The following is a 15,318-nucleotide window of genomic DNA, read 5'->3' as shown; positions in this document are numbered from 1 at the left end:
CTGACCTGTGAATGGTGTAGAAGATCATTCATTAGTCATTACACCATGACCTTTGTAATCCCATAGGCTGTTAGAGAGGGACAAGACATGGGATGCATCTGACAGGAATTAGTTTCCTTTCAGTTTATATGAAACCCCAGACATGTACATTGATTTGTCTCAGTAGCCAATTTTTCCACAATCATATGTTGATTCGTTCTTTTTCCTTTTTTCCTCCTCTTCCTTCCCCTTCCCTTCCTCCTCCCCTCTTCGCCTTTTTCTCCTCTTTCTCTATCTGATCACTCTCTTTGCCTTAGGATGAGCTCATGTTATACCTACAAATCATGCATATTGATTCTTACTCGTAGGCTTTGTTCACATGTCTGGGCTACTGAGAGACAAAGAGAAAGTGGATGTGGACCACCACTCCCACGTAAGACAATTGATTGCTTAGATCTAGGTATGACATCATAGAAATGCAGAGGAGAGATCACTATGCCTATGAGAGGGTGGAGTAGATATGAGAGCCCTTGTTGCTTCCTGCTGCATGTATGGCGTATTACATCCTGCCCTGTGAATGGTGTAGAAGATTATTCATTAGTCATTATACCATGACCTTTGTAACCCCATAGGCTGTTAGAGAGGGACAAGACATGGGATGCATCTAACAGGAATTAGTTTCCTTTCAGTTTATATGAAACCCCAGACATGTACATTGATTTGTCTCAGTAGCCAATTTTTCCACAATCATATGTTAATTTATTCTTTTTCCTTTTTTCCTCCTCTTCCTTCCCCTTCCCTTCCTCCTCCCCTCTTCGCTTTTTTCTCTTCTCTTTCTCTATCTGATCACCCTCCTTGCCTTAGGATGAGCTCATGTTATACCTACAAATCATGCATATTGATTCTTGCTTGCATGCTAGAGGTTTTAGAAGGCGGGGATTCTCTATCAATGGGAGATGTCCAGGTTTCTTTTAAGAATGACACTATTTCTGTGTTTCCAGTGGACAAGTGAGCGGCTGAAGCAGGTAGATGAGTCAACTATTGCAGTCATCTATGCTTCTGCCTATGGAAACACAGCTGCCCTTGCACAAGCCATCAGGTATTTGTGTATTTGTGAAGTTTTAAATAGAAATGTTTTTACTAAAAGCTGTAGAATAGCTTATGTAAATTATGGACAATAACTGAATACTGATGTGTAGTCGAGGAATTTCAAAAGCTGGTGTTGGAGTGGAAAGTTTGAATGCAGAGCAAAGTTCAAGTGCAGAGGTAGCCTCTTTGGTGGATCATTGTTGTGGATTTGTTGTGGGAAGCCCAACCTTAGGTGGGCACATGCCCACACCTATACAGGTAATCCATATGGCATGATGTATGCTCACGGAAGCCTTTCACACAATAGGTCTGTTTAAGAAGATTTGTTTTAGATCTTTTGATGACATTAGTAGATTTTTCATGCTATAAAAGAGCTGCATGAGATATCACCGAGCTATTGTAGCACTATAGTCTCACTGAGCCATAGTAGCAGGGCAACCCCCTTCCTTTCAAGAATGACACCATGTGTTAATGTTTCCCATTTCCTCATTCCCCCAAAGTTCAAACTACATTAGCTAAATAATTAAGGAAATAATCAAGCCCAAGAACTGGTTCTTAGACACAAAGGGGAAGAAGAACTCAACCAAAATAATGTTGTCTCAAATCCCATGTTAGTCAGTATTCAGATATGTGCAGTAGTATGGAAAATGACATAAGATTATTTATGGTGACAAAACATGAATAAGAACTTGTATAATGATGCGCTTCGGAATGATAATTGAACCTCTAGAGAAGTAGAAACATGACATTGCTGCATATGGGTGTATATATTTTAGGCAGTAAGTTCAACTTTTCAAGCTGCATATGAATTTATAATCTGTCTTATGTGCCACTCTGGATATGGCTACATGTTTTGTCCCAAGTACACTTTCAAATCATTGATTATCCAGTATGGATGTTTATACTCAGGTCTTCAGTACAATTAATAAAGTGAGATCTATTGTCATCCTGAGGTGATTGTGACTTACCTGCTTATGAATTGCATTGCAACTTATTGCTAATTGGTAGACTGTTTACCTTTGCTTTGGGGTAACTCTTGTGTGTTCTTCATCATTATGGAGCTGCTTTCCATTTGTCCTGATTGCTCTTGTTGATGCTTCACATAATCTTGTGATAAGTGTGATTTTGTTATGCTGCACACGTGTGCGCACGCACACACATTGTGTGTGTGTGTGTGCGTGTGTGTGTTCCACAAGCCCCACACACGGAGGTGGTTATTTGACACATTGGTCACAATAGCCATGATGTATGGTGCACCTATTTGGGACTCGGGACTCTAGCCTACCTACATAACTAGGGACATTGATTGAGAGACCACAGATTATCATGCTCTCGCGGATGATGTGCAACAAACCATCAGTACCACATGAGTTCATTAGAGCAGAGTTTGTTGCACCTCCCATGATGACAAGGGCCCTCTTTTGGACTATGACCCTCATACCCAAATTATGAGGGATGCATGAAGATGCATTGCTAGGAGAGCTTTTGAGGCTTCGAGGTAACTAGCATGCATAGGATGAGAGAGCTTCTGGTATGCATAGGTCAAATAGTGGCTTACAAGATATGGGATCAACATGGACCATCTTCCCCCCCTCCCAATATGATCCTTACTCCCCCTCCATACACCTCTCTCACATTGAGAGGAGCATGGTCATGCTCTAGGATCTCTATAGATCACACATATAGCATACATGGATCTAACCCCAACAACCCCTTCCCTCGAAGATGTCATACTATAGGGATCACTTTATGAGGACTTATTACACTTATGGTGTTCCTCTTAAATTCTGGTGTGAATGCTCCCTTATCCACATGCACTTTTTACCTTCTAGCTAGAGAAGGGTTAATGCCCTATGTTAGCACTTGTTAGAGGGTGTGGTACGTAGTACCTTAGGGATTGTATTGTAACATGATTCTCACATAGTGGATGTGACCTTCCAGCACACTTCTCCCTTGCTATTCCCTTGTTCACTGTGGGGGGATGTGCATGTGTGTGCTTGCAAACTGCTAAATCCTAACCTAAAAATGGTATCAGAGCATTCCTCTTCTCAGTCCTCACCACTGTCCCTACTACCATTGAGCCTCACACTCAGCTACCCTCTCACATATAGTGGCTGCTGTTCCAGCCTGTCAAACAGCACTCTTCAATCCCATCAAATCTACTACCTGTGACATCTGTATGCCTTTCACCTACATCTGTTTGTTTGTCGTGTTCTCTCTAGACTTGGTCCATCCGACATGCTACAAGCTGCAATCAAATCTTGACCAGCCACCTGGTTCACCTCATCTTGGGACAGCCTCAAAATCTGCCCTGTCAGGCAGCTTGATAGGTGTGTTGACAGCCAATGTGTCTTTTGACTGGTCAATGGACAGTCTTCTTTGCTTGCACACATGTTTCTGTGACGCCTGACAGTTAAAATGTTAAATTATTATTTCTCCCAGCCTTAATCATCAATTACTGCAATCTCCACTGATGCTTGTTCATGCACTGCCCCCATTAAAGTATAGTTATGGGGATTTTTGTAGCAGACATCAATTTCATCCCAATTTCATCCAAGAAATTGGGGCCTTTGCATTAAAACCCAAAGCTTCACCAAAATTTTGGGGATTTTGTGTTCAGTGCACAAAAATTCCCAGTTTTGTGCCAAAAACTTGGGGCTTTTCACATTCTAGCCCAAACTTAAACTTTCAGCAAATTAATTTTAGGTTTTGTGAAGCTTCCCAAAATTCATCCACATTGATCAATTACAACTTCTACATTGACATCAGCAGATATGGGAAGCTTTTCAGTTGCCAATTCTTCCTCATCATCATCAATTTGTGAAAAATTGTAAGCTTTTTTACCTTTTCTTTGCTTTATTTTTGTGCTGCCCTTGCATTTGTACTTTGGAGAGCAACTAGTCACAAATGCCAGCAATTTGCAGCAAGAAATTGCAGGGGAAAATGATTTGCTTAATATGTTTGGGACTCTATTAAATTGGATGACACTAATTATTCCTTGTGGGCATATATGATGAAGCATGTCTTAGTTGCTAAGCAGCTCTGGGATTATGTATGTGGTTCAGAGGTCAGGCTTGTAGGGCTAGCTACACAAAATGCTGCAGGTTCATCTAGCTCGTCCACTGTCACTAGTGGATCTTTTGCTCCTACCCTTGTTGCACCTTCCACTACGGATCAATTGAGATGGGATGCGTGTGATGCCCAAGCTCATGCTTTGATTGCACTCTTATGCACAGCACTGGTTATCCCACATATTCGATGATGCACAACAGTCAAGGATATTTTGGATAAGCTTGTTTTGTCATATGATCTGCACAATGAGGCTCGTGTAGCTTACTTGTACAAATAGCTTGAGATGGAGCACATGATAGAGAGTGATTTTGTGGATGCATACATTACACGTATCGAGGATATCATGGAGTAGCTTGCAAATATTGATAAAACAATTCCCAATGCCTCTTTTGTATCTACAGTCTTGGTTGGTCTACTCGATACTTTAACGAGTTTTACCACTACACTTCACTTGCAAAAGGAGATGCCAGGGCATACAGATTTGATGCGTCGTTGTCATAGGTATTGCAAGAAGAGTAATCACGGGTGAATCGCTCAAACCTAAGTATGGATGACCAAGCATTTGCACCTAGCCATCAGAACAAAGGGAAGTCATGGCAGCCCTCAAACTCAAAGAGTAAAGGCGAAACTTCTTCTTCCATGGACTCTTCAAGCACCAAGTATAAGCATGCTAAGAAAAAGCAATGCAATTATTACAAAAAGAATTGGGCATGTTATTGAAGAATGTAGAAATAGGATGGCAAGTGAAAAGAGCAAACAATCGGATATGAGTATTGTTGAAATTTAGCAAGTGCGAAGGATCAACAACACATTTAGGAATCTTGGACATTGGTCAATCTTATACTTTTGTTGTACGTTGTTTGTATGATCTTTCTTCACATGCACATGGTCTATCAGTGGCCGAAAACAACAACACATGGTATTTTGATAGTAGAGCTCAGGGTTATTTCCCTATGTAGTATGGACTCATCCATATGGTACGGTACGCATTCATTCGATTTAGTACGAAAAAACAGGCACTTTTTGGCCTCTCCTTCAAGCCTACAACTTTTTTCTTTCTTTCTCCTTTCTTCATTTTTCTTCTTTCTTTCTTCTTTGCCTCTCTCTCTCTCTCTCTCTCTCTCTCTCTCTCTCTCTCTCTCTCTCTCTTTCGTAAAAGGTAATTGTATTAATTACGAAAAAAAGGTACAAGATTACATGATTACATGATTACAAGAGACACGGGGGCCCTAGGCCAACGTGTGGGAAATCCCCGTACTAATGCACGAAAAAGGTTACACCAATCATGGCAACGACCCAGAGGCAATTGCCATATGCCAGGGAAGCAAATCCTCCCGAGGGAGCAAGTAGGAGTGCCGGATGAGATCTATCTGCCAATGCAAGAGCCCTTTAAGCCTGGCAATATGTCTCGGTACATTAGAGGCCGAATCAAAGAGAAAAGCATTGCGCGTGGTCCAAATGTGCCAGCATCCCCAGTATTTGAAAAAGTGAAACAAGATCTTCATATGTAACTGTGGCGGTGTGGGGTACTCCGCTTCTGATCATACTCTCTCTCTCTCTCTCTCTCCTCTCTCTCTCTCTCTCCATTAAATTCTCTCTCTCTCTCTCTCTCTCTCTCTCTCTCTCTCTCTCTCAAAGCCTTTACTAGCAATTGTGCAGTGAAACCATCAAGGTGATCCACATTTGTGCAACATTCCTCGTCTCAACCAATTCTCTCTCTCTCTCTCTCTCTCTCAAGCCTACACTTCTCTTATTTGTATGATCATTCATGTATTAGTATCCACTCCCATCTATGTAGTTGTAAGTTGTACATAGCAATAGCACATGTTACGCATGCAGCATCAAGTTTTGGCATTTCCCCACCCCCCCCTTCTAGTAGTATATTCTCCCCCCCTTCTATGTGCCTTAAGAGGAGAAAAGAATCAGCTAAGTCTAGGTATGTACAAAGCTGAAATACATATACCTATCCAACTCCCATCATTTGTCGGCAATGAGCAAACCGCTATGCTGGAAGACCCTTCGTGAGAAGATCTACATGATTATCATTTGTATGCACTTTGACAAGCTCAATGCTCTAGTGTCAAGTACATCTCTAATGAAGTGATACTTCACCTGTATGTGCTTCATCCTTGCATGAAAGATGGGATTCCGTACTAGCATGATAGCACTCTGACTATCACAATGAAGAACAGGACTCTCTAATGCCAAGCTCTCCCACCAGACGTGAAAGCCATAAAGCCTCCTTGCATGCCTCAACGGCAAGCACATACTCTACCTCTGTAGTAGACAATGCAACACACTTTTGTAGCCTGGAGATCCAAGAGACTGCTCCTCCTGTGAAGGTAAACAATACCAAGGTACAAACAAGTATCAACCAATAAATAACCACAATGCAGAAATTTCAGATCTGTAAATAAAATTTCAGAAGCACTAGACCTTGTGCTACAGCACTCCACAACTGATTACAGTTGTTCCAAGGACAAATACATCACATTACATGAGAAGTCCCAAATTTTAGCTGCAATTTCCGTTGTACATGTACCCACTTGCACAAAATTTGACACTCACGGTCAAAAGCCCCAAAACTTTTGTGCTCAAAGCATCAACCATACATCTACAGTCTTTGACATGCATAGGATAAGCCAATTTTGCCAAAATAGAGCAATTTCAGCAAAACCCCCAAATTTTTCCAAGTGCTAGATGTCCAAATTGCATGGAATTAAACCCACATGTACATAAAATGACCAAAGAGCAAAATCCCCAAATTGCACGGGGTCCAATGTGCATCAATGTCAAGAGATTGGGTAAATTTCAGCCCAATTCTTGCATGTACATGAAAAGCCCCAAATGTTAGAGGCAAAATGTCACAAATTCCTGCAATTTCTGAGACAAATATCATTGTTGTATCTTACTCGCATTAAATTTGGACAAATCCCCAAATTTTTGGCACAAATCTGCCCAAAATTCTGAACTTTGCTTACACGCACGAACGCCTGCAAAGGAAAGGGAGCAAATGGGATTTTAAGAAAAAAAAATTGCTTTTTTCAAAAAAAAAAAATGGGGAGGGATGTTCCGTTGACCCGCCAACCTGGTATATGCCCATGCAGCTGGCAGCCGCCACATGCTAGACCCGTCTCCTCACTCGAGCCTCACGCGGCGCCTAATTGTCGTTGTTCGTCAACTGGTCGTCATGCTTGCTTGGTCCTTGTTGCTCATCGACTGGTCGTCACGCAGTTGACACTGTCGCCGATGGACTGTCCACGCCTGCTTCTAACTCATGCTATCGCCTTGTGCAAAACCAGTAGCCTGCTCTACTAGCCAGTTGCCGCTTGGTCCTGGTCTCTCCCTACACGCAACCATTGTACCTGCCCACTTGCTCTCCAACAGCAACTGTCGTCTGCCCACCCAATTCTCGCTTGACGTCTCGAGAAGCGTGAACACCTTAACCATAGCTTTGATACCAATTTGTTATGATAGACAGTGCAGGGATCGAGACACGCAATGCTTTCTCACAGCAAAGAGAGAGAGAGAGAGAGAGTGTGTGTGTGTGTGTGTGTGTGCAGAGTAGAGAGGAGAGTGAGCACAACACTTGATGTTTGCTACAATGATGAGTGTCCCTCTTTAGGTTTTAGATAGATATATATAAAAGTACAAATGTGCTAAGGGTGTGTTCACACCCGTGCACATATAAAAGGCACGATGGCCCTTTATTCCCAACACCTTTGCCATATCTCCACCCTACCTCCACTTTCAAGCTCTCCATCAGCCATCCTCTCTATCCTCTTGGTGTAAAGTCTCTAAATGTTTAAAGTGTATTATTTTGAGTTTCAACATTAAATATAGGCATTAAAATTATATGTACAATTTGTTTTATCGGATATAGGTCCAAGATTTATTAGTCCAATTAGTACCATACTAGTATTGGATGTTACTAATTGGATGCCCTTGGACGTGACAATCCTGTACACATCACTGTACTATGCCTTACACACCTCAACAATACATTGTGGCTAAAAGGAAAAATTGCACTATGATGGAGATGGCACATTGTATGCTTTCACACAATAAGCCACCTCCAAAGTTTTGACTTGATCCTATTATGTGTGCATTGTATGTGCTGAATGATAGCTTGATTAAAACATAGGCCGAATGTACACCTAATGAGGCTTGGAATGGTTGGAAACCAATGGCGTCACATATTTGTGTCTTTGGTTGTTTGGCATATTTTGGTGCCACAATCATGAAGACATAAATTACAAGACAAGGCTATCAAATACATTTTTATTGGTTGCAGCATAGAAAGTAAACAGTATCACTTGTACCAACTCTCCCCAAACAAGATTTTTGTTAGTAGAGACATGGTATCCGCGGAACATGCTGGCCAACCCTTCATGAAATGCAAAAATCAGCACAATGTGGGGCCTAAGGACATGTTTGACAGTTTGTTGCCATTTTTTCAGCAAAATGCACTTGATTTGGTCAATTTCAACAACCTATTGGTGGTTTACAGCATCAAAATCGGCAACCTATTGGTAATTTATAGCATCAAAATCAGCAGCAAAAACATACTGAACAGCAACCTGATTTTCAATCCAGGCATTGCTGATGAGAGGGCTGCGATTCAGGAAGCTAAAACAATCCCTAGATGGTTTTTAGATACATTACAAGACAGTAAACAGTCTACTCTAGTTCCTAGTAGAACTAGAGTAGCCACTGGCCATACATAGGGTAACTTGGTTGCATAGGCACTTATAGCTATTGCATACAATGAGGAACCTATCTTTGTACATGATGTTTTACAAGATGAACATTGGATGGCAGCTATGCAATCAAAAATGGACTCTATTCATAAAAATAACACATGAGAGTTATATGACTTGTCTATTCGCTAGCATGCTATAGGCACAAAGTGGGTTTAGAAATTAAAATGTGGATTTGATGATAGCATTGATCGCCACAAGGGCATGTCTTGTTGCCAAAGTGTATGCCCAATAGCATGGGATTGACTATGATGAGATATTTGCACCCACTTCACGTATTGCCACTATTCGCAATGTCATTGCTTTGGCTGCCCATTTTGATTGGCATGTGCATCAGTTGGATGTAAGATTTCTTTTTTGAATGGTGATCTTCATGAGAAGGTTTATGTCACACAACCTCATGGCTTTGTTCAGAAAGGGTGTACCAATTTCATAAGGCCCTCTATGGTTTAGAGCATGCATCTAGGGCATGGTATGAAAAAATACATGCATATTTGATTGCTCTTGGCTTTAGCAATTCACACACTGAAAGTACGCTTTATGTCCGCAAAGATGGGTTTAACTTCTTGCTTCTCATTCTTTATGTGGATGATGTGCCGTTGACTAGACCTCATGAGACACAGATATCTCCTTAAAAGCTGAATTGCAGCATGCTCTTGTTTTGATAGGTCTTGGCTAGGTGCACTTTCTATCTTGGCATACAATTTACTACAATTGAGGGGAGACACATTTCATTGGGAAGCTCCTTCAGCATTTTCAAATGCAAGACTGCAAGCCTATCTCTGCTCCAATTGAGACAAGTCACAGGTTTACATAGGAGATCCATTTGATGCTTCTCTTCATCAGCAAGCTGTTGGTTGTCTCTCTATTTGTGTAATATATGACCGCATATTTAGTTTAGGGTTTCTTAGTCAATACCCTTATGCAAAGCCCTAGGCTCTAGCACTACACATTAGCAAGCAGTTAAACATGTCTTTCATGATCTCAAAGGCACTTAGAAATTGGACCTTTTTTATCCTAAAGGCACTTACTCTTTACTTGCATGCATTCACAGATTGTGATTGGGTTGGTTGTTTTGGCATGCGGGTGTCCATTAGTGGTAATTGTTTTATGTTTGGTGATTTATGGATTTCTTGGTTAAGCAAGTAGTGTATAGTGGCCACATGCAGCTATGAAGTTGAATACAGTGCAGCATTTATAGCTACAGTGAAATGTGTATGGCTCAAACGCCTTTTGGTTGAGATCTTAGTGTGGACAGCAATCACCCACTCCTATCTACACGGATAGTTTGAGTGCCATGGCAGTTGCTGGGAATCCACTTTTTCATGCTTGCACTAAGCACATTGAGGTGCATTATCATTCTGTCAGAGAGAGGCTCCATATAGGAGAGATTGACTTGGTTTATATCCCTATACATGACAACTTTGTAGATGTGTTTACAAAAGCTCTCTCTAGAGAGAAGTTTAAAGCCTTTTGCAAGGTATTAGGCTTGATACCATTTGGGGATTAATCTGCCTATTCCCTGTATACGTTCGCATCATCACTGGAGGGGGGTTTATTATACTTATTATATTTCTCCTAAGTTCTGGTGTGAACGCTCTATTATCCACATGCACTTTTTACTTTTAAGCTAGAGAACAGTTTTTTCCCTGTGTGAATACGTGTTAGTGGGTGAGGTACTTAGTACCTTAGGGATTGTACTCTCACATCATTCTCACATAGTGGACATGACCTTCTAGCACTTTCTTCTCTCTTGTCATTCACTTGTTCACCGCAAGTGTGTGTATGTGTGTGCGCGCACGCATGTGCAAGTTGTTGAATCCTATTTGAACAAGACTATGACAAATGGTTGCATTGGGAGACCTACATACCTAGCGATATACATGTTGCATGAGATGCGAGTAGCCACTAGTCTGCTCAAGGTCTTCTCTCATGAGCTCGAGATTGAGATAGGGAGGATAGCCCACATCCCTAGAGCTAGGATAATCTACACACTATGTGAGAAAGAGATGGAGAGTGAGGAGCACTACATTTGCAAATGCAGGGTGTACAATATGGTGTGGGCTACATATCCCACATTTTTCAAAGGAGACACCCCCCCTCAAATTAGTCATGGAGTCTCCAAACTAGTGATGCTTGGGCTAGTTGAACTTTAGATTCCGAGGCTTCAAACATCACTACTCCAAGCAAGGGCCCTATAGAGGGGGCAAATAGTTGCAACTCATGAATCCATGAATTTTTTCTAGATAGTGACCACACACTGCACTTGCACCTACATAAGAGGGATGACATTCCAAAGGTCTCGAGATCAGAGCAGCACGTTGATTGAGGATGAAGGGGTACAAGACATAGAGGTTACCCTATGGAGACATGAGGGACATCTATTGGGGACGAGCAATAGTTGACAAAGTTGAGGGATCAATCAAGATGATACCCACATAGAATCTTGTCATGAATGCACAACGTACTATATCCACGAGCCCTAACTAGATGGAGCTAGTTATTAATATAGCATTATTCAATCTCACAAGCTACCTTTTGGTTGGATCCCTATATCAACATTGTATTCATTCTACCCCACTTTATATTACTTTGCATTGCATATTACTAATTATCATTTCACACATTACACTTTAATATCTAGTGACAATTATCATTGTATATGGTTGCCTCATAGACCATTTTCGGTCTCAATAGATATATGTATATATATATATTCATAAAGAGTAATTATTTTCAACTGAGGAAAGTGTTGTATGATAGGAGACTAAATCCTCTTGAGGGAGGAGGTTTGGGTGTTGAGCAAGATCCAACTGCCAATGCAGAAGACCTTTCGATCTTGCAACATGACTTTGAACACCATAACTAGAATTAAAAATAGAAGTATTGCGAGGGACCCAGTAATGCTAGCAACCTTGGGGTCTGAGAAAATGGAACATTATCTTCATGTGTGGCTGGGTAGGAGTAGGAAATTTAGCCTTTTCAAAAACACCGAATTAGAGGGATGCATAAGAGGTTCCACTACTTTTTGTCAAATCTCATGGGAAACGCCTCCCCCCCCCCAAAGAGAGAAGAGTAGATTTTTGAGTATTAATATGAAGACCCAATGCCAAAGCAAAAAGATTCCACGCCACCATTGCCCGATTAATATTAGTGCGATCCACCTTGAGAGACATAAAAGAATCATCTGGCAAAGATTGACCCATAAGTTGGTTACCACAGGGAAGAGACAAGCCAACTATCTCACCTTGATCAGCCAACGTATCCAACAATGAGAACATCAAGTGAGTGACTAAAGCAAACAACAAAGGGCTAAGAGGGCAGCCTTGCCAAAGAGATTGGGATAAGGCAATTTGCTCCGTGATCCCTCCATTAAGTGCAATACGAGCCACAGCACCCTGACTATTGGTATCTACCAGAGAAATCATGCGAGGACCGAATCCCATTGTAGACATTAATTGTCGCAAAAAAGACCAGCTAGCATGATCAAATGCCTTCTCAATATCAAGCTAAAGCATAACCACCTGCCAGCTTGAAGCTTTGGCATAGTCAATTCCCAGTTGAACATTCAAAATGTTGTGCATTATATTTCGGCCTTTAATGAAGCTGTAAAGACATGGATGAACAAGGTGGGGAAATACCTTCTGCAATCTATTGGCAATGATTTTGGAAAATATCTTATATAAAGAACCCATAACAGAAATAGGTCTCCATTGTTTCAAAGAGGTTGGAGAGGGAACCTTGGGCAACAACCTAATGACAGCAATCTTCCAGTCTAAATGCATCATACCAGAATTCCACACTTGCTGACATAGGCGAGTTAATGGGCCCTTAAGCTACTCCACATGGGCTGAAAACAGCTCATTAGGCAGTCCATCCCAGACTGGACTTTTCCTTGGAGGCAAGGGGGACAGTACTTCTTCCACTTCATCTTCTGAAATATTAGCCTCCATTAAATCCACCCATTTAGGTTTGACTTGATTACTATTCAACCCGCAAATATATCGGCGAGCAGAATGAATAGCATTAGAAAGAATCTCTTGCGGACCCAATAAGGATCTATAAAAGTCAACGCTCATCCAAATTATGGAAACAAGATCAATCACCATAACACCTTGTCCATCCATTAAACGCACTATATTTTCGCGGGCATATTTCTGGTGCAGACGAGCAAAAAATTGATGGGATTGAATGTTGTTGTCATGTAAAGCTTCAGTCCTAGCCAGCAATTTGCATTTTGCATATTCCTCTTTCTGAAGAGATTGAACCCTACCTTTCAACCATTCAATGCATGTGAGCAAGTCATCATTGTAATCTCCTGCCTGACATAGTGACAATGAATGAGCCAATAAAGATTGAGTATGCTGCAATTCAGCTTGTAAAGAGGAAGCATACTAAATATCATATTGTCTAGAAAACACTCGGGCATTGTCCCTAAAAACTGTCCATGCATCCATCCCTCCAAATAGGACCCTCAAGCTAAAAGAAGTGATCAGTTGCTAGACACTAGCCTAAAACTGATTTTTTTGCAGAAAAGATTGGTTAAAACAAAGAGACAAATGAGCAAGGAGAGCCTTAAAAGCATTAACAGGTCTGTGACTCATTTCCAAGACCGAAGGGTAATGATCCAATAAGACATGTTGTCTTTCCACCCACATGTTAATGAGTGCAGGAAGAAAAGAATCAGACTGGCAAATGTAGATTCTATACAATCTGACCCAGGTATTTGGATGCTGATAAGAACGATAAGTATATCCTGATTGGGATGGATACATTTAGGACCACATGTCCTGTTTCAAAGACACAGCTGCAAGAGCATCCCAAGCCTGTCTCTCATGGGCATCCATGACTAAATTCAGAGAAGTCGCCTAATCCCCAGAAACACATGCATTAAAATCACCCATGACAAAGCCTTCACGAGCCATGGCAAGGCAGTGCAAGTCATCCCAAAGCTGACAACGTTCTCTTGCAGTAGAATGTGCATATACGCCCACCAACCACAAAACCTCTCCCTCATAAAGTATTTCCAGAATCAGAAATCGGCTGCGAGGGTCCTAAGAAACCAACGATGGTTGCAAGGAAGATTTAACAGCCAGCATAACTCTAGATTTATGTGGAGCTCGACCACTAAAAAAGACCGCATAATCCTTGTAAACATAAGAAGAGCCAATCAAAGTGTGTTGTTTATGCTCCGCAACACAAAAGACATCCCAATTTCCAGCTAACACAACTTTCCACAACCGACACTGCTTATTGCCCGAAGAAATACCTTTCACATTCCACAAGGCAATTTGCATGATAAATCACAAATGAGACAAACTACTGAACCACCGCTTTGCCTTTCCCTTTTACATCAATCGCTGCTGCCTGGAATCTCTCCATTTCACTTTGAACGGAGAATATCTCCAGGAGGCGCAAGCCTCCCACGCGCATCAAGGCATAAAGCAAGATCAGAAGACCTTTTATCATCCACTGCCGGTGTACGCAAAGATTGAGGTTTCATATAAAACTCCTTGCCTCTGCATTTGAAAGGTCTAAGTGATTGGATGTGGTGGTGGATGGGTAGGAGTGGGTAGGAGTCGAACGAGAATCCTGTCTGGCGTCACGTCTAACCACAGTGATGGAAGAATCCTTCTGAGGGGACAAATTCTGCCCGACCACAAGCGACGCACGCTCCACACCAACTTGGGGAACATCCTTTTTCCCAACATCGCGACCATATTGGGGAAGCTGCTCAAGATCAACTTTTGGCTGCTGAAGCATGTGTTGAGGATGTGGTCTTGCATAACCATGTTAGGATCCATAGAGCACTACAACACCTCAGGATTTTTATCGCATTCAGAAATGAAATGGCCCAATTGGCCACATCTGAAGCAATGTCCAACAAAAGTACCCCATTTCAACTCATACACCAACGTTTGCAACCCTGGAACCTCAAAGTGAATTTTGGTCAAGCGAGGTTTCCCTGTATCCCAAAGCATACATGCCCTATTCCTATTGCGGGAAGCCAGCCAAGGTTCCACCAAAACCTCGCCAAGGGTTCTCAAAACCAAAGGGAGGAGTCTCCAAAGATGTGAAGGAAAATCAACCACCTCCACCCAAATCGGGCATGCCTGCCTCAGCACCTCCTGAAACTCGGCCATAGGCCTCCAAGGGACCATATGAACTAGCTGCCCATCCATAAACAAAGGAATGCGTTGCATAATGAGAGCCCGCACTTCCGAGGAACGAAAGAGAACCTCAAAGAACCCCCTCGGTCCATCGTAAATCTCTTCAACAAGAGAGCTTGCATATGCCCTGAAACATCATCATGGCAGTGTTCAACACTGACTAGCATGGACTGCAGCCAAGCACGAATTCTGGTGATCAAGGGAGTCCTAGTAAAGTGAAAGATGGCTGCCCTCTCATGGAAAGCAGC

General features: G+C 41.8%; 1 protein-coding gene across 2 annotated transcripts in view; it reads left to right on the top strand.

Moving 5' to 3' along the window:
- The window catches only part of LOC148040101 (uncharacterized), a 176,857-nt gene that overhangs the window by 143,930 nt on the left and 17,609 nt on the right, over positions 1 to 15,318 (top strand). Inside the window, exons 10-11 of one of the 2 annotated variants that reach the window (XM_087696621.1) lie at positions 981 to 1,078; positions 1,215 to 1,326. In XM_087696621.1, coding sequence (XP_087552747.1) covers positions 981 to 1,078; positions 1,215 to 1,326 — 210 coding nt within the window. Of the gene's footprint in view, positions 1 to 980; positions 1,079 to 1,178; positions 1,327 to 15,318 lie in introns of both variants that reach the window. The other variant, XM_087696620.1, reaches the window with a different exon arrangement.

This window comes from Lygodium microphyllum, chromosome 2 (assembly GCF_053477565.2).
Source record: "Lygodium microphyllum isolate KBCC chromosome 2, Lygodium_microphyllum_v1.1.10, whole genome shotgun sequence".
Lineage (NCBI taxonomy): Eukaryota > Viridiplantae > Streptophyta > Polypodiopsida > Schizaeales > Lygodiaceae > Lygodium > Lygodium microphyllum.
The sequence above is the reverse complement of the archived record's forward strand: the minus strand, read 5'-3'. Positions and strand labels throughout refer to the sequence as shown.